We start from the raw sequence: 21,020 nt of genomic DNA, 5'->3' as shown, positions 1-21,020 counted from the left end.
AACTGCAAAAGGAAGGGATTACTTTTACAATTAAGATAAAGAAACAGTACTGAGACAGCAAAAGCCAGTGAACTCTTTTCAGGAGAGAAGACATTCTTGCAAGAAGGGACTAGCATTAAATGAGACCATTCCAGAAGGGCCAGAAATCAGATACGGTATATGTTTGGAAATCAGTTCCCATCAATAAAACTAAAAAATATATACAATACCTTTTGTCCTCTCTAATTATCCATGTGCAGCTTTCATGGTCCACAGATGAATAGAGATTTCCTTCCATCAAAGGAGTCTGGTCTTTCAGTGTAACACATATATTATCAGGAGAAAAACGTATTTTTATGTCGTCCTTTGTGATGTCTTGAGGCAGGTGAACTGTTACTGTCACATCATCTTCAGTCTGCTGCCAGTAGTAGAGAGGGTCTACAGCTGGAAACATGCAGGAAAATACAAACTGAATACTGAGACATCTGGAGTTTTATGAAAGAAATTGTGTTTTTGAAAGAGTGGAAATTAAATTTAACTCTGAAAAATTTACATAAAATATATTCTGATCATAAAGTGGAGAAACACCTTTTAGCAATCAAGTTCATTTGCATCTCTCATTTCAAAAGTAATTTACATTCATGTCTATACTCAAATATGCTGATAGTTATACAATAGGCATTAACTATTACTCTTAAGTTTACTGTAGCATTATAAAATTGGAACCCAAAATGTACTTAAATACAACAAAACATTTATGATTAATAATTTCGTTAAAGAGACATCAGGCGCACTATACTGACACCCTACTGCATGCTAGAAGTACATACCATTTAGAGATGTGAACACATTTTTCCTACATATTTTGCCAAAAGCTATGCTGACTACTCAATAGAAATGATTTCATAAGATTAAGTAGTCTTAATCTGCCTCAGCTATGGAGATTAAATAAAACTACCTGCCCAGAGGAACTGATTGACTTTTTCTACTCTGTCTAGAATCTGTCTGATTATTAAATGGCTAGAAAAATTGGCGTTTTAAGAGAAATGTTTATATAAAAGGAAGGCTGTGACAGCAGGAGTGGGTAATGCACAGAAAATACACATACAGATGAATATATTTTCTAAAGAGCAATCTTGTACAACTTACCCTTCTATTTTGAGAAAAAGTGAAATATGGGTTCCCCTTGAAAGCTCAACAACCCAACTTAACATTCCACTGATCAAAGCCTCCTGCCCGCAACTGTGACTCTGGACGGACTCTTGCACTGTTGCCCTTTGCCACAACTGCCCTGGTTGCAATGGATCAGTCACAGGTGCTACAATTATACTTCCCCAGAAACTATTACTATGTGAGACATGACAGTCTTCAAGATTTTGAACACTGACACAAATTATCTGATATTAAAAGGCCATTATGCATGCAATTTTATATAATTGTGCAAATAAAACCAAAATTTGCTACATTACATTTAGCAACAGGCAACTGCATTATGTGCTCAGTGCACTGAAGAACTCCTTTGCCTCAGGATTTATATGTACAGACTATTCTTAATGAAATTACATGTCAATATCATTACATTACAATATCACAGTTGTCACAGGGTTAAACACATTCCAGAAATTTGATCCTTTTGTATTGCTTTCCAAAAAGATTTTCACACTATTGACAAAGATTGTGCTACTATCCTTCAGTTAGAATTTGTGAATTTGAACCAATGCCTCATATGCAGAAACAGAAATCAAATGTGAAATAATCCAACATAATTACATAAACACAGACATTACAGAGCTTAGGACTAAACAATTCTTTTAACAGGGTTTTACATACTTAGTTTTGATTGCAAAGAAAAAAAAAGTATGAATGCATTTTGTTCGAGTTTTTCTGAACTGCTTTCCTGCTGGAGAAAAGAGAATCTTTTACAGGAGTCTCATGTTTTAAAATGATTTTTCAAAGTAATTATTTATATTTTAGAAAGGCAGGAATAAATTACATATCAAAAAGCATTCTGATGAATAATAATTAAAAAACCCAACCAGTTTGGGGAGGTCAATGCCCCCCTCTCATCTAGGAAGACTGTTTTTTTGAGTACTTCAGACAGATGCCTAAATTAAGGCATTAGCAATCCATCTAATACCAAAAGCTTATAATAGGTCTGTCTGCAAAATATCCTTTTCCTTAAGACAACAAAATTCTTTAAGTGCCTCTTATCCAACAATAACAACAACAACAAAAAAGGCAAAAAAAAGCACCTAATATACGTTCATACACAATACAACTTCCAACAATAAAGGCAAACAATCAAACAAAAGTCAATCTGTCCAGAAGATAGATATTAAAATATTTACTGCTAGAGTTCCTAAACAAATGCTAAACTAACAAGGTAAGTAAAAGAAGAGAGCAGCCTATCATAACCTGTCAGACTAAGTCTTACCTTTCTTTTCATTTGATACTTTTACATCTTCATTTTCTTCTAATTTGTCACTGTCACTTTGCATAAATGTGAATGGTTTGTGGGAAACAATCATTAGACCATCCCCACTTGGCTCTATTGCTGCATAATGGGGGACTGATTTTCCTTGCAAAACTCTCCTTTTATTGATTTCATATCTATAATCACCTATAAAATAAAATGTTTAAAAGTCAGAATATATTTCTAGAAGACAAATTATTACTTAAGGTATTCATTACATTTAGATACTATGCAATCCTACCTGTTAAATCACAGTACCATGGTTTTCCAATGAGTTATACTGGATTAATCTAAAACTGCCTTTTATTCTTATGATGTCTTTGTTGATCACAGCTAGCCCAGCACAACTTCTGTACAAATATTTTTTTTTTTCTTGTAGAGAAGGTCAGAAGAAAGCTAAGCATGTCATATTTTCTGAAACTCATAAGGCAGCATTGTGGTTCCTCATTTCAAGGTTTTACAGCAAGTATTCCTAAATGCTTGGTTAATAAAAGAAAACCAATTTGGAAAGGGTATACCTTTGTTACAGTCCTCTGAAGTACCACAGAAGATATGAAAAGACCTAACCACTGCCACCATTCTGATTTATATTCATGCTTCCATTTTTTGTTCTTTGGTAACACAATAGTGGTGAGTACAATCCCTTTGTTAAGTCTGCCAAACAGGGCAGAGATCTTACATTTGATGGTGTCAACAGACATAACCAGGTTTTAAGGCTTTGTTCTGATGAAGCACAGATTTTAGTAATTTAAGAATTGGCTTGTTGAGTAACTACTTGTTTTTACTAAAATCTGATTTGATAAACTCCATCTACAGACAGAGTTTCAAGGAAAGACAAGCAACAGCAATTGCCTGATGAAAGAGATTTTTGTAAAATATTGCAATTCCTCAAAACAGTTTTTATCTTTGAGACTAGTTCATACATCAGTCCGATTTGTGAGATGTTTGTTAAAATGAAATCAAAATTTATTTCCCTCTTCATAATGAAAGATGGCTTTGCCTTTTATTATCTGCATATCTACTGAAGTAATTTCAAAAACTTTCTGTTCCCTGGAAATGCTGGAGAACTGTCAAGACTTTTTCAAAGATTTTTAAATATACTTTTAGGGATTCCAAGAATATTTGTCATAAGTTACAAAACACACAATGTAAAAAAGAATTTTTTATGAAAGTGTAAAAAAATATAATAAAAAATATAATAAAAGTCTGTGTTAATAAAAATCTTCAGTTCTAGACTGACAGTGCTACTGATTTAGTTTTTTTCCTAAGTTATAAACAGTAATATTCAGAGATTTCTTTCTCTTGTTGAGCTGGCCACAAAAGCATGAGGCAGTTGGTCTCATTTCTGAGAAATATTTCCATCATCCAAGGTTTCAACAGCAGAAAACATAAATAAAGCCACTGAGGGCAACACAGCTGGTGAAAGGGCTGGAAAGAATGTCCTGTCAAGACTAGGTGAGGACTTCAGGCTTGTCTAGTTTGGAGAAAATGAGGCTGATGGCAACCTCATTGCTGTCTACAGTCTTCCCAGGGAGGGGAAGTGGAGATGGAAATGCTGAGCTCTTCTTCTTGGTATCCACTAACAGGATACATGGGAATGGTTCAAAGCTGCACCAGATGAGGTTCAGACTGGACATTAGCAAGCATTTATTTCCTGAGAGGGTGGAGAAACACTGGAACAGGCTTCCTTAAGAGATGGTCAAAGCCCCATCTGTCAGTGTTTTAAGAGGCATTTGGACAATACTCTTAACTACAGGCTTTTAACTGGTCAGGCAGTTGGACTAGATGACATTTCCAAATGAACTATTCTGTTCTATGCTTTGTTATCCATACTATATATGTAGGAGATAGAAGAACATTTGGCTAGTAGCATCACAGTATGCCTCAAGTGCCTTGGTTCAACCAGTTAAAGATCTTGTTTCTGTCAGTATGAAAATTTTATTTCTTGAAACATAGTGAGCAGGACTATATCACAGTCATTCCAACAATGTCTATCAATTTAATTAACACATCTTTAAATCAGACAGTGACACATGGGGTCTTGTATCCTTCATGTAAATCATGATATTTAATATACACATATATGTACATATATAATGTAAATATTTAATGTACATATATATGGTCATATTAAATATATAAAGTATCATTTGTCACACTTCATTAGGATAAAATATTAATTAGTAGGTATTAATATACTAACTAATATGTTTTCAATGTGTAGGTCTAAAATTAATGGAATAACTTCATACTCCTATTGCAGGAAAACCTAGATTTAGTATTTACATCTTATGCTACAGGTCTTACATTTATCTCTTACTACTTCTAATCCCACTATATCATTAATTGGAATCTAAAAAACAACAACAACAACAGCCATAACCAAAGACCCATATCCAGCTGCACAATATTGTAAAAAATACAACAGGCATTAGTTAGAAATAGTTCCATATGACCTCAATTTTACAAGGCCAAGCTAAACAGAAATTGCATTTCATAACATTCAAGTAAAGTGCTATCCTGTTTTCTAATTATCTTAATGACACTAGTGCAAAACTTTACTTCTTCCTGCTTTCCAAATGTCTGTCTATTGGTTATAGACTGAAATTCCAAAATTAAGGTCTATAACCAATAACTTGATCTCAAAATATAAGAAAAAAAAATACCTATGTAAAATCTAAGCTGTGGAAAAGAAATACCAGAACCTGTGGAAAAATAACTTCTAAGACTAGAAAGAAAAAACCCATGATTTTAATTTGTTTTAAACACTACTCACCAGTAATTTAAATGTAAAACACTTACCCTCTCCTCTTCCTGCAATTGTAACCCATTCCAAGGTAACATGAAATCCACTTCCTTTTGTGTCCAGCTCATCTTTTTCTACCCTAAGCAGCAGCACAGCTAGTGAATGTGCATCAGACTTTACAAAGGAAACACTGTGTGCTACAATAAATGGACTTCCTAGTTCTTCATTAAACACAATCTAAAAGACAAAAATGTAATAAAAAGTCAGACAGTTAAAGCTGGAAGCCTTGCTCTTTTACAGAAAGCAGGGAAGGGTTTCAGTGAATGTCAAATCAGTAACAGTTAGTCCCCTACAAATCTCTCTGCCGATATGAACCCACAAATGTCACACATTTCTGGTTCCTCCTTCTGTGGTTATTAAGCTACTGTACTGAAGTGTTTTTTAAACATTATTGTTTAAAAAGAGCCCATTAAACAAAGCACAAAGATCCCCAAACCTGGCAGCATTGTGACTCTTTAGCACTGCAATAAATAGAGGTAGAGCAACTGATGAAAACAAGAGGGTCCATAAACACTGCCTATCAACTAGGCAAACAATCTCACACTCAAGAAAATGTAGGCATTTCCCCAAGGCCCTCACTAGTTCTCTAGATACTTCTGAAATCATTCTGAAAATCTCCGCAGACCTTGACACGTGCAAACGATAAGACGTGAAAGTCCAAAGCATCACTACCAGTGTTCAATCATCACACATGCCATTATTTAGCTTTGCAGAGATCCCATTTTCCTCCTCCATAAAGTAAGAAAAAAAAAAGCTATAATGAAATGAAGGAGAATAATATTCATGTTTAGGGTTAGAAGTTACTGAAGTACATGGATTGGAAAAGTACATCCAATATTTGAATGTGACTAGGTAGGCAGAATACATATTCAATTCCTGTCACATTGAAAGGCTAAAAAGCACCACTATGAACATAAAATATCATTAATTATGAACTTAAAATTATAAATTTCATTAATTCATCAAAATAGTTTATATTTATACTTATATTAAAATTATTTCATCAATTTCATACAGAATGATTCCATATCTTACAGCATGAGACATTTGGCACCTACAGCTGAAAGTTTTAATTCTAAAACCCATGTATTCCAGCTTTTTTCAAAAAGTAGTCATTCAGCAAATAACCAAAGAAGATAAAAACAAAATAAATCCAAACAACAGAGAAGAAGAAAAGAAACATTATTTGCTAGAAGATTAACATGTGAAAATGAAAGAACAAATGAAAAAATAAGTTACAAAGAATCCAAGCTGCAGTGGTTGAATGAGTATAGACTCAATCCAGCTGTTGTTACTGAAACCTGATAGTTTGAGGATTTATAGGGTTGTCATATTAACATAACTCTAAACCACTGCATGCTCTACATACTCAACAAGTCAATTTAAATGATGACACAACCTCAGATAAAAATCTCATATTTTTGTTACACTGACAACTTCAATGTAATTTATTTACGTATCAGCATTCTCACACAGAACAGAATAAAACCCAGATGGTATTTATTACCAAGCATCTAAAACCAGGATGATCAATTTCCTTTACTGAATTCTCAAAAGATGTAAAGGAAAGGAGCTAATCCATCATGTTGAAATCTTCCTCTTCAGTATATACACCTACATTTTTGCCAATACTAAAACATCTGTGGTTTCTTAGGAAACTACACTCTAATAAAGAAAATAGATGCAAAATGTGGGCACTTTTTGCCAATTTCATCTTTCATGAACAAAGAGGAACTAACCACAGAACATGACACTCACAGCTTCAGGTAGAAATGTAACAATTATATTTGTTGTGTGCAAGCAGGATAACAAATACCATTATTAATGCAGTCAGATCACTTCAATAGGGACATATGTACAACTCCAAAACACGTTCCTGCAGGACGTACCTCCCACTTTTCAGATGCACTGCTTCCACGCTTGCCTGATTTAATTAAATACAGTCTTCCTGTACCATCAGAAAGGGTAACCCATGTGGAGGATGAGAAGTGCATTGAGGCACAAAGGCGATTATCACATGCAGTCAAGTCTGTAGGTAGCCTGAAAACTTCTCTTGGTTTTTGTAGAGCAGTGTCCTAGAAATAAACAGTCATGAACTAAAACTTTATGAAGTATTTATTCATTTCAGTAAAGACTATAGGCAAATTAAGAATAATAAATCTCAGTAGCAATGTACCAGTTTTGTGTATCATTGAGCATATTTGGAAAAAAGTAGGTAGCAAGAACAATTCTCACACATGTGGAAAAGGTGGTGGAAATTCATCAAACTGGTTTCTATGAGTGTTTTCTAACTGATATTTCAGCACTTTTATTTCTTCAGTTTTAAGCAGTAATTATATTTTGTATTAGAAAAGGCTTTTATTTTCCTCTAGCATTCCTATTTATTAATTACTTACCTCAAATAATTCTAGTCCCAGGAAAAATATGGACACTTAAAAAGAAATGAAAACCACAGAATTGTACTCAAGCTAGTACATACAACTCACCTGTAAATTTAAAAGAATTTTATCTTATTCAGTTGCACAACTGGCAAATATAATTTCTCAACCTTCCTAGAGTAGTCACTTTATTCAGTAAGTTCAGAGAAGCAATACCTATGATTAGCTGGCAAAGCAAAGCTTTGCTAATTCATACCACATTTTCAAATAACTTTTCTATCACATTATTATTATAGTATGGAATTAAATCCACTTGGTGACCGGTCACTAATGGCGTTCCCCAGGTCTCAGTACTGGGGCCCGGCTAGCTCAGTCGGTAGAGCATGAGACTCTTAATCTCAGGGTTGTGGGTTCGAGCCCCATGTTGGGCACCAATTGTAGAAACTGCTTCCTCCTGCTGCTGAGGACTCCAGGATGGTGTAGATAAATATAGACAAGAGATCTCTGAAGCTGGGGTTTAGAAGATGAGGTTTATTGTAAGGGATGTGGGGGCCTTGCTCTGAGCTGCCAGGCTGCAGCTCGTGGCAAGGCCTAGGAAAGTGGGGGAAGGGAGAAGTAGGGAGGGAGAGGAGATTCAAAGAGAGGAAAGTCCTCGGGAAAGGGTGCAAGCAAAGAGAGCGTCCAGCCCCCCTGGGACCCCTTATCAGGGGTCTTCAAGGTGGGCTGGAACAGGACTTGGGCCAATGGGGTTACAGATACCTGATACTTCAGGGGAGGAGGGGTACAGGTGTGGGATGAACCATACATTGAGGGGTGAGACAGAACATTCCATTTGACCTCTGGGTCTGGCTACAGGTAACCTTCAGATGGTCACATAACTGTTTTCCCAGAGATCCAGTATCTAATACATCTCAAACATCAAAACTTACTTTCAATTCTATCTCACTTACAGGTTTCTCATTCTCAGAATCTAAGCAATCATATTTATAGGGCTTTCTGGCTTCTTCCTCCCCAACACTTTTCTATCACATTATTATTGTAGTATGGAATTAAATCCACTTGGTGACCGGTCACTAATGGTGTTCCCCAGGTCTCAGTACTGGGGCCAGCCCTGTCTAGTATTTTTACCGATCATCTGGATGAGGGATTTGAGGGTACCCTCAGCCAGTTTGCAAAAGACACCAAGCTGGGCAGGAGTGTTGATCTGCCGGAGGGTTGGAAGGCTCTGCAGAGGATCTGGACAGACTGGATTGATGGGCCAAGGCCAACGGTACGAGGTTCATTACGGAAAAGGGCTGGGCCCGGCCCTCGGGTCACAACCCCAGGCAGCACCACAGGCTGGGGGCAGAGTGGCTGAAAGCTGCCCAGTGGAAAAGAATCAGGAGTAGCTGAACACGAAGCAGCGTGTGCCCAGGTGGCCAAGAAGGCCAATGGCATCTTGGCCTGGACCAGAAATAGTGTGGCCAGCAGGATTAGAGAAGGGACTGTCCCCCTATACTGGGCACTGGCAAGGCTGCACCTCAGATCCCGGGTTCAGATTTGGACCCCTCACTATAAGAAATACACTGAGGGACTGAGCTGTGTCCAGAGAAGGGCAATGGAGCTGGGGAAGGGTCTGGAACACAAGTCCTGAGAGGGACAGAGCAGCTGAGGGAGCTGGAGTTGGAGAAAACCTGGTTGAGCTTGAAGAAAAGGAGACTCAGAAGGGACCTTATGGTTCTCTACAACTACCTGAAAGGAGGTTGTAGTCACGTGAAGGCTGGTCTCTTTTCATTAGTAACAAGTGACAGGACAAGAGGAAATGGCCTCAAGTTGCTACAGGAGAGGCTTAGATGATATTAGGAAAAATTTCCTCTCCAGAAGTAAAAAAACCCTGGAACAGGCTGCCCAGGGTAGTTGGTGCAAACAACATCCCTGGATATATTTCAAAGATGTGTGGATATGGCACTCATGGACACAGCTTAGTGATGGACTTAGCAGTGCTGGGTGACTGATGGGACACAATGATCCTAAAACGCTTTTTCAACCTATACAATTCTCTGATTCTACTACATGTCAGGATAAGTTTATTTAGCATCCTGTTGCAGTGCTACCCTGCATTCTTTTTTACACTGAACTACAAATAGCTTTTGAGCAGGAATAAATGGAGACACTATGATGAACAAATTGCACAGATGATATAATTCTTCAGTGAACAATCAAGACATACGGATTTTTAAAAAATTATGCATACCACTACATTTTACGCTCCCCCCCCCCCGCCAATTCCTTTATTTCCTGCTCTGTTAACTTTACACAAATCAGCTTGATTCAATAACACTGCAAAGTGGATGTTAGATTGACAGTTTCATTTATATTTCTAGTAATTGTTCCCATAAGTCCTGTTTTAGTTCTGTGTTGTGTTCTCAATTTCCTGCTAATTCTAACAGGAAAAAAACCTGCTTTTACGCTGAAAATTGGATTTCCGACTGTTTTCATTAAGTACAGCAGCATGTCTTCCACCATATCTTTTAGGGATTATCCTTTATCTTCTACCTTCACTCTCACATACAGCTTTTTCTTTGCTGAATTACACTTTGTGGCTGACTTTCTGCTCATTACTTGGCTCATGGAATGTCAGCCATGCTGCTGCCTGCTTAGGACTAAGATTTACCTCCATTTTTTGTGTTGAAGTAATCTCTGAAAACCCAAGAGGCTTATTAGACTTCAATAAAATCTTTATGATTTGAAAAGAATTTCGCTGATAGTTTTTTTAGAAAACACTCAGGACATGCTTTATCAGCAATACAGCTTGATCAGCTACTTATGAAGTAGATAAGGCTGCACAAAGAGCACAAACAAAATATTCTCACAGAAAAATATAAGATGCTAACTGGAGATTCAGCAACATCACAGTCACAATCTCCATTCCAGTCAAATAACTGGAATAGAACTTAATAATTTGAAGTTTTTTAACTGAACTAAGAAGCTGTTAAATAAAATGGGCTGGCAGTCTGTTACAAGTGGGGTCCCTTAGGGATTGATACCAGGCCCCACACACTGAACATCTTCATAAGGTACCCAGAAGATGGGATTGAAAGCACCCTCACCACACTTGCTGATGACACCAAACTAGGTAATGAGGTAGACGTGTACCTACATGGGAAAGCCATGTGGCACAGAGACCCAGAGAGCCTCCAAGAGTGGGGCAGCAAGAACGCTGGGAAAATAAGCAAAGACAAGCATGGTGCTGTACCTGGAATGGAACAACCAGGGAGCTCAGAATAGGCCAGGATCTGTGTGGTAGCGAGAAGTCCTGATGAAGAGACCAGAGGCCAACGGGGATAACAAGCTGACCATAAATCAGCAGTGCAATGCCGCAGCACCGAATGTAAATTGGATCCTGGGCTGCATCTGCAGAAGTATCACTAGCAGAGATAAGAGATGTGATCATCCCACTCTAGCCAGTGGTTGTCAGGCCCCACCTGGAGTAACGTTTAAAGAAGGCATGGACAGATTGGAAAAGGTGCAAAGGACAGCCATGAACACCATCAAATGACTGGAGAATCTCCCCTATGTGAGAAGTTTGAAGGAGTTAGGCCTCGTCTCCCTGGAGAAGATTCAGGGGCGACCTCATCACTGTATTCCAGGGCAGCCACAAAGAGATTGGGGGCTCTCTCTTCACATGAAGTCATGTAGAGAAGATAAGGGACAACAGCAAAAAGTTGCATTAGTAGAGTTTCATCTAGACATAAGAGAAATTTTTACAATGAGAACAATCAATAACAGTCAGTCCGACTGACTGTTTCTTTGTTCACCAGGTGGTTAACTGGGGTAAGAGTAACTCCCTGCTTTAGAATCACGGGGGGATAGTTAGAGTCTGTAGTCATGTGTTATACCAGCAAGAACAGGCTAATACAACTCGGGACTGCTTGGGCGTTGGTCAGTGCTGGTCAGCAACTGTACTGTCCACCACTTGGTTTTCCTTGTTTTATTTATCTCTCTTTTCATTATCATTATTATTTTTGTTGTTATTATTATTAAATTTTGCTTTATATAAAGTGCTAAACTGTTCTTATCTCAAGCTGTGGGTTTTACCTTTTTCTGGTTCTCCCTCCCATCCTTCTTGGGATGAGGGAGCAGCAGTGAGCAAGCACAGTACCTAGCTGTCAGCCGGGGTTAAATGACAATACTGTACAAACATCAGATATTTATAGAAGATTTAAAATAAAAGCATTTTTTTCAAGGAAATAACAAAGGATGGGAAAGGAATAAAGGAATAAAAAAGAAAGGGAAAAATGAAAGTTATAAGTCATATGGCAATTCCCACAAAGTAGAAATAACATACAAGAATATGTTTTTATGAAAAATCAAAATATCTAGGCATTTGACACACCTCTTTAACTGAAAAAAATGCCTTTATCCAGCACTCTGAATAACAAAGAGACATGTATTTAAAACCCTGAAACACAACACTGAAAGATTTTGTTGTTCTCTATCTGCTTTCTTATTTTGACTTGTTTCAAATAAATTCCCACACTGTGTCTGGTGCCACTAACAGCTGTTCTGAATTGAAGTTAACTGAAAGTTACAGAAACAGTATTCCATAGCTAACTCTTATTGGAAATTAAAAAGATGAAAACATATTTACCGTTAAAGATTTTAATTAAGTGTGACAAGAGTTCCTATTGCCACAATTTTTTTCAATTGATTATTTGAGCATAAAATGAAACCAAGTTGTCTTTGCAAGAAGAGCTTAAGGTCAACTTTGAATGCTTTGCAGCTATATTTGAATGCTACAAACACCGAGCAATCAACAAAGTTGAGTCATATGCAAAGAAAAAGACCAATTAAAAAATTGCAAGTCAGTAATCCTATCACTACCCTACCCATTGGGTGTTTAAAGCAAAGTACTGATTGCTGCTAGCATACTGAATGAAAAAAGTCCAACAGCTGTAATAGGAGAAGGTTAAAGCTATTACACAGTATTTCCAACCAAGTTAGAGTAACAATTTTCTCAGTCTGGTAAAAAAAAAACAAACCTGAATACTCATCCATCAACACAGAAGAACTGCTTGTGTTGATCACTTTTATTTTTTCAATTATGTGTGATTTTGAGCAAGTGGCAAGGTGTTATATGCACTTCTTTTCCTACCTAGATGACATCTTTTTAAACACCTACGTTGTAGGGATAATTCATGATATATGGATAACCAACACACAGGCATATTAGAATCAAAGCTGCAGCTAAAATAGAAATAAAACTAGAAATAATGATGCGTTAGAAAGCCTATGTGTTCTTTCATTCTGATTTTAGGATGAACACATTACCCTGTTCTACCTTCTGTTTTAAAGAAGACTGACATTCATTTTAATTGTAAGCTGTACTTAGCCAAAACCAATCTTATTTTTAATATACATTTAACTAATACATGGCTGGGCACATTTGTAATGAGACACCTTGTTGATGTTTCTGAACACACATTCCTTTTTATTCATATGCAAACATGCTTCCTTTGCAAAACAGCACGGTATCATGTATTAGGACAAAAGATGGTGCCTATTTATTTCACAGTTTGATCAGTTTTATTTTCCCCTTCAGGTGGAACCAAAACTTGTGACCAGATATTAATCAAGTGCCATTATCTTGACATAGGTCCTAGGGAAGAATATTTCTTATGTCAATTTATAGCCTGTTGTAAAATCCTTTATCTGCTAAGAAATCAATTTTACGCACATAGTGCCCCCCAAATAAAGGTATGTATCGAGTGTCTGTGTTGTGCAGGCAGAGGGGACCTGCAGAGGTGGTGTCTCAGTGAGGAAGGGCCAGGGCTGCCCCGTGCACATACAGCCACTTCCACCTGGCTCCGCTGGACTCTCCATCAGAGAGAGTTGAGCTTGTCAGCTAAGACAGAGGTGTGGAACAGAGGTTTGCCTGCAGCCCTTGGAGCAGACCATGGGAAAGCAGGCTATCCTGAAACCCACAGAGGACAGATATCCACACTGTTGCCCATAGAAAAGCACACAATGGAGTAAATTCCTGGTATAAGCTTTGTGGGACCTTTTTTATCATCCTACACGAGTTCTAACTGGCAATAAATTAAATAATTTTCCCCAAAGGCAGGTCTGTTTTACCATCATGGTACCTGGTAAATGATCTCCCTGGTTTTATCCTCATCCGCAAGCTTTCCTCTCATTTTTTCTCACCACCCTGTTGAATAGGGGGAGTGAGAGAGTGCTTGGGTGGGTGCCCAGCGGCAATCCAGGGTTAACCAACCTCAAGGATAAAACAAAAAATGAGACTGGGACAAGCCACTGTTAAGAGAAGGCTTTCTTTTAGATGCTTCTACTAGGAATCTAGATGATCTCAAAAGTGTTGGAAGAAGTCCTAGAAGATTATTTTGACATAGTAAGACTCTGCCAAGGTCTCCAACTGCTATATACTATGAAAAGCAAAGGAACTGTTTTGCAGCTTCAGTTCTCACTCTATCATTGTCTGGAAACCTGTATTTCCTGAAAATCTGAAACTACAATTTCAGAACTTTTTATAGTTTAGTCCTGACCTAGTAATTTCTGTCCCCAGAACCTTGCACAGGCTAAGCCAGTGCTCTCAAAAACTCACACATAGCTGTGTGTTTTCATTTGTCTGACAGGGTTACAACTCAAACTCTCTGGTAGTATGACAATGAGTATTTTCCTTTCCACAGTCTTTTTTTCCTTAATGCCCAAGCACTACAACTGTATGTGCCAGAAACAGGTGTGCATAGAACCATGTCCTTCCCTCTCTGAAATGAAGTATAGTTCTGTAAAGAAAATTAAAGCATACATGCATTAAAACGGCTCAAATGAAATACAAAGTTTGATTACTTAGGACCACCAGTACAAAAGCAGAAATTTCAGACTTGGCCTGGCTTGCTTACACTTTTTAAGTTCCCTCGCAACCACCAGCATCTTTTTGCCTCCAACAAATGATGTCTGGATTAAGCATTTCTAATTCTAACATATATACAGTGACTGGGTTTTCAAGTTAGCAAACAAGCATCAAGTACTGTCAGGGAGAAAGAGAAAGGCAACTAGAAAAGAAGCATCTTCCCTTTCCTTCAGCTTGTTTCATGTCCATCTTGCCCAGAATGGTAGCAGGTGTAACACCATGCAGAAGCCTAAAAGACAAGACCTAATGTATATGTCTCCAGCAGTGATAGCCATAGGCTGTGGACTCAGCCAAGGTTTACTGGTAATAACTGTGAGAAAGAACAGGATGTGGCTGGAGAGAGGAGCCCCACAGAGGTAGCGCAGCACTTTTCTGGGACAAACGTCCTTGTTCTGGCTCCTAGACATAAGCACAGCACAGTACAGCACACATACAGGAATAATGCAGAGAAGTGGATGTGGACATCAACTGCAGGGGGGAGATCAAGAGACACCCCTCCCCCCCCCACCAGAGACCCCTAAAGCCCTCCAACCCATTTCCAGAAGGGACTGGAAGAACAAACTGCACATGATAACTAACTTGCATAGAAAGTGAGTCGCCAACTATCCAAGTGGAGAAACTGATCCATAAACAGATAGCCCCACCAAGCACCTCCAGGACCCTGGACATCCCATCAGCCCACTGCTGTGTGTTTGTACTAGGAGATCAGGGACTAACATTTCAATTTCCGCGCCAAATGTATAACTCTCTAAAAACACTCTGCAAGCTTTTTTGAGCCCTTTTGGCCACAAGCACTCCTGAGTGCTTCTGTCCCCTTAAGGGTGGGATGCCACACACTATTGCAGCACTAATGCAATATCATTAACACAAAGAAGTCAGAAACCTCACTTGAAATCCTTTTATTCTTCCTGGTGAAATATATTTTTGTTGGCCAACCTGTCTTCCTGACAATAGCTTCCCCAAGTTTTTACATTTGGATCCTACTTGCAATATTTTCTATCTCATCTGCTCCTATATTTTCCAATTCAGTGTTTTAAAAAAAAGATTTTATTCTTACCAGAGTCACTGACAGATTCATAACCCTTCCAAACTGATCAACATAGTAGACATTATCCTGGTACCAGGAATCAAGGTGAAGATAATTATACATGCCAAAAGCACGCATGTGGTCAAGGGTATATTGATCATCACGAAGCTGCACTTCTGCTACAGCTGGAAGGAAAAGAAGAACACTATTTTAACAATTATTTATTTACATTTTAGTAATTTAAAATTCAAAACAATTTAAAAATAATTCTTCCATTTTCATTCCATAGGTATGGTTTATTTGAAGAAAAATACATTGTGTATACATAGTTTAAAATTTCACGATAAACTGGGAAAGCAAGTCATCCACCCTAAAGGCCACTGCAGTCATTTGTTTTGATAATCTCATCACCATCACCATTTACAGTGGCCTATGGAGGTGGGTTTGCCCTGGCTGGATGCCAGATGCCCACTAAAGCCACTCTATCACTCCTCAGCTGGACAGGGGAGAGAAAACATAATGAAGAAGGAGCTCCTGAGGGAGGATGAGCACAAGGAGAGATCATTCACCTATTACTGTCACAGGCAAAACAGACTCAACCTGGGGAAACTAGTTTAATTTACTGCCAGTCAGACTAGGGTAACGAGAAATAAAACCAAATCTTAAAACACATTCCCCCCCCAACCCTCCCTTCTCCCTGGGCTCAACTTCACTCTCACTTGTTTACTCCCTCCTCCCCTCGCCAGTAGCACAAGAGACAGGGAATGGAGGTTGAGGTCAGTTCATCACACCTCTGTTTCTCCTTCCTCCCCATTCTCTTCCCCGGCTCCAGCATGGAGTCCTTTCCCTAGGAGACAATCCTTCACAAACTTCTCTAAGCTGTGTTCTTTCCACAGGCTGCAGTTCTTCACAAACTGCTCCAGAGTGGCTCCCTTACACAGGTCACAGTCCTTCAGGAAAGACTGCACCAGGATGGGTGTCCATCCTGTGGGCTCACAAGTCTTGCCAGCAAACCTGCTGTGGTGTGGACGCCTCTCCCCAAGAGTTCACAGGTCCTACCTGGAGCCTGCTGCAGCATGGGCTGTCCATGCCATCACAGCCTCAGTCAGGTGCATCCACCTGTTCCAGCATGGGGACCTTCACAGGCTGCAGGTGGATCTCTGCTCCCCTATGGGCCTCCGTGGGCTGCAGGGGAACAACCTCTTTCACCATGGTCTTCACCACAGGCTGCAGGGAACTATGCTCTGGCACCAGGAGCACCTCCTTCCACTTCTTCCTCACTGACCTTGGTGCCTGCAGAGTGGTTTCTCTCACACAGCCTCACTCCTCTCTCTGGCTGCAGTTCTTGTGCAGTAGCTTTTTACACTTTGGGCTCAGCCTTGGCCAGCACCGGGTCATCTCGCAGCTGGCTGGAATTGGCTCTGTCAGACATGGGGGAAGCTTCCAGCAGCTTCTCACAAGTTTTCCCTTGTAGCCCCCTGCTACCAAAACCTCACCATGCAAACCCAATACACCTCCACCCTGTCTCTCATCAGCATGTGCTGAGGTCTAATTTATCAATAATTCTCACAGGATGAAGCACACAGCTACACACATGCAACAACAATGTCAAACCTACTTTGTATTACAGTAAGGGAAAAAAGTCTGCTCTATAGTAAATCTACGAAAACAGAAGCCAAAAGAAACATTCCATGTAACTGCATGGATTTCATAGTCTTAAATTCTGAACTAATCTACCAACACTCGCAAAGCAAAAGATTAAAACAGTACAAAGCAGAATTAGCTCACAGTAATTACAAAAAAACCCCCAAAAAACAACAACAACAAAAAAAAACCCAAAAAACAACAACAAAAACCCCCCACCATGTACAAAACAAAATAACAACAAAAATCAAAAGCAAACAAACAACAACCCCCACCATGTTCTTAGCACTTTCAGAAATTTCCAGAAATGCCCATGATACCATCAAAATTTCAGACTAAGTTTTTCTAATTAAAAGAGGCTGCAAAGAACTGCTGTTCATCAGAATACTACCTTCTTCAAGGCAAGAGTGCTACCTACAGTCATTCACTTGAGCTACATTTTTCCAAATAGAAAACATCTACTCAATTACTGATGCCAGAAGTGCCGGCAGAGAACCCTGGATTCACTGCTTCAGTGTTAAAAAGACAACTGGACACCAGAGACTGAAACAGATCAGGATGATGTGATTCAAAGTGTTCTTTTGTACCTCTTATCTGTGCAGTTGGTAACCATGATTCAAATTTGGCCCTAAAAATTTGCATGTAGCTCTAGTCCAATATGTATCCAAAAACTCTTCATAAGAACAACTTGTCAGAGTGGTATTGGATATGAAAATTTGGTCTGGTACGTTTTTCCCCTAGATAAAGATCAGGCCTGTGTCCATAAGGCTATGATTCCAAATATAATATTTAATCATATTAAGGTTATTGACAAAACAGATTTTTTTTTCAAAAACCATTTCAAAGCAGTTAATTTTCTACTAACCACAAAATCAGTAACACTGGTTGTTGTTCTTACGCAGATCAGAGTGAAAGAATTGCTAAGGATTTGGATGAAATTTGAAAACAAATTCATTATACACCAGGTAGCTCTCAAAAGGAGCTCACTGAACCTTGAGTATCTTCAATACATTCACACCATGGTTACCAAACTGAGCCTGGATAAAAAAGTACTCATAGTAGCTGCAGTTCTAGTTGGCATCTGTATAACAACCAGTGGGCTGACTGATTATGTAAACCGGTAGTATGGCTAAATATGGAGTAGAGACTAGACAAGATGGAGTCTCGTTAGTCTCTAAAAAATGGGAAATTATGTCATTTGAGTTTTGCCTTTCTTTCTTTTCTATGCTCTCTGTGTTCTTCACACATATATTTGTAGCTCTGCAGCCTATTGTATTAGTGACTAGTTCCCCCAGTACTTTTCCATAGCCTTTCCCTAAGCAGAAAGACAAAACAAATTCAGAGCTCCAAGCCCCGGGAGGTGCAAGGCTCTGTACTGTCTTGGCTCTTCCTGGGAACCAAGGCTGAGAACAATTCTTCCAGATACATTCTCATGGACGAAGTACAAGTGCTGAAGGTGGGGCTCCACAGAAGGGGCTTGACATGGGGAGGAATTGCATCACCACATGTCCTCCTGACTGGTCCTTATCAATTATGCTGATTTCCTAAAACCTATAAAAATGTATTCACCCCTGGGGTCGAGGGGGTGGGCTTTTGTGGACATCTTTCCATAACTGCCTCTGAAAGTCTTCAAACAAAGATGTCCTTTTATATTACCTCCTTACTAAAATTACCTCAAGTTTCATTTCCAGGTTGGGAAAAAGGCAACACTACCAGTAATCAGAACTGGATTATCTGTCGCAGACTAACCAGGTTTTTATTTAAATGAGGTGCAGCTTTTTTCCTCCTATTCCATATCTATACAGAGATGATGCAGCTGTAGTCCAAACTTTTCAAAATACATTAGAAGAGGTCTGGTCCCTCCTTCTGTAAATAATCTCAGATAGACCAGAACTCAATTTCATTCTCCAGTACAGTCAACTGAGGATTCTCAGCTTTCCTGCAAGGAACTTATCTTGAAATTCACACACAGAAAATCATTTAGAAAGTTACAAGTAAACTCTGTCAGTCCATGATGATTAGCATTCAAGCCCTAAGTACAGGGAAAGCACCTCAATGATAATCCTTCTCATAGCAGCAGTTCACAGTTATTTTATCAACTTCTACTTCCAGTATTTCACTTCCATCCCACCCCTTAACAGGGACGATTCACAACTCTCTGCAGCAGCACTCAGACTTCTTAATCTTCTTCAGCATCTACTAAAACCCTACTGCAGGCAGAAGCAGTTTACTGTGTCAGAGGACGAATTCGTGCAAAGAGCAGCAGTCCATTCATCAGCACCCCTGCACAGCTATCACAAACTCAACAACCAGACAACCACTACATGGCTCAGGACATTAGAGCCATTAACAACACTGGCTATTAACATAAAAGTGGCTTTAGGAAACTATGCAAGATTATACTGCCCGATTAATAAAAAATCCAGTCATACTATACAAAATACTTGCAAAATGACAGCACAATTAGCAATTAATCTCGTAATCACTGTTGATATTTGCAAACCAGCAGTTTTCATTCTATGCAGATCCAATCATTATTCATATTCATCACGCAGGAGGGATTTCTGTACCTCTGCAATTAATAAATTACTGTTCCACAAGCTATGGCCCTTCAAAACAAGCTAGAATATCAACAAAGGAGCGACAATAAAATACACCTGCCTTAATGGCAAGGACTGCTACCCATTTCAATTCCTACTTTATTTAATTAGAATATTTTACTGTAAATAACACTGTAAAAAAACATATATTGTGAAAATGCATTTTAAAGCTGTTTGTGTAAGCTTTATTTCCCAACACAAGAGATGACATGAGTGTTTTGTAAACAATTACAGACCAAACCAAATATAATCCAGGATAATTATTTTCAGTGAAACCAGGCACATAGCATCTACTTCCTCTATAGCTGATCCTATGAAATTAGAATATATGTGTAGAAACATGTAAAGATTTTTTTAGCACAAAAAAACCTAAAACAGTAAGGCTTCCTATTGCTACTTCTCCCTTCCCATTCCCCTGGTTACGCTGTTCCTGTCAGAATTGTAACTGAACAAACAGTCTAAATACTCCAAACTAGATGATTCCTGAAGTAAATGTACAACTTTTCACAAAAATTCTTAGAATAATAAATACTGATTAGCTGATTATAAGGTGATAAACTTTATAAAATCTGGAAGAACATGAATTCTCTGTCCTTGAGTTTTCTAGACTGTAGTTCTGATAAGCCCTGAATAATAAAGGGGGTCAGGAACAGGAAATCCAAATCCCTTATATTACTGCAATATGTAAATAATTCCACATAAACAGAAGTCAGAAACTATAAATTCATAGGTGATTTTAAACTAGGAAATCTGACAAATGTATACTGTCTTGTCATGAAACACTTCAAATGAAGTAGCCAACTGCTTTCAGAATGAATCATACATATGCTTAGCTCTGCCAAGATGAAGCAATTAGAGAATCTATTCCATTCTCCATTAACTGAAACCCATACTGTGACCAAGTGAAATCTGCACACAACTGCCATCTGCTATCACATACCATGTGCTTAAATAGTTTACAGAAGATTCTACACTAGGATGGAGTTCATCCCTTCCTTTCTAAAGCCTTCAAAGTTACTTGATAGTCCTTTGAAAAAAAGAGAAAGCCAATAGAGCTGAGTGCAAAAATATAAAGGAGAAAAGAGAAAAGAAACTGAGACTTTAAATAAAGTAAATTCAGAGAAAGGTAAGTTAATATAAATGGAGAGAAGAAATACTTCAGGTCATCACGTTATTCAGTCTCACAGTTAGTTTTATGAGTTT

General features: G+C 38.5%; 1 protein-coding gene and 1 non-coding gene across 3 annotated transcripts in view; one reads left to right on the top strand and one right to left on the bottom strand.

The window, feature by feature from the left end:
* Positions 1 to 21,020, bottom strand: part of NUDCD1 (NudC domain containing 1) — a 41,178-nt gene that overhangs the window by 12,689 nt on the left and 7,469 nt on the right. For both annotated transcript variants that reach the window (XM_040062396.2, XM_040062387.2), the window contains exons 2-6: positions 15,604 to 15,758; positions 7,148 to 7,333; positions 5,255 to 5,435; positions 2,414 to 2,599; positions 210 to 423 (exon numbers count right to left, since the gene is read on the bottom strand). In XM_040062396.2, the coding sequence (XP_039918330.1) occupies positions 210 to 423; positions 2,414 to 2,599; positions 5,255 to 5,435; positions 7,148 to 7,333; positions 15,604 to 15,711 (875 nt within the window). In that variant the 5' untranslated portion in view covers positions 15,712 to 15,758. The remainder of the gene's footprint in view (positions 1 to 209; positions 424 to 2,413; positions 2,600 to 5,254; positions 5,436 to 7,147; positions 7,334 to 15,603; positions 15,759 to 21,020) is intronic.
* On the top strand, positions 7,995 to 8,067 carry TRNAK-CUU (transfer RNA lysine (anticodon CUU)). The gene has a single exon. It is a non-coding gene; the product is annotated as a tRNA-Lys (tRNA).

This window comes from Hirundo rustica, chromosome 1 (genome assembly GCF_015227805.2).
Source record: "Hirundo rustica isolate bHirRus1 chromosome 1, bHirRus1.pri.v3, whole genome shotgun sequence".
NCBI lineage: Eukaryota > Metazoa > Chordata > Aves > Passeriformes > Hirundinidae > Hirundo > Hirundo rustica.
This window is presented reverse-complemented; position numbering and strand designations above follow the sequence as displayed.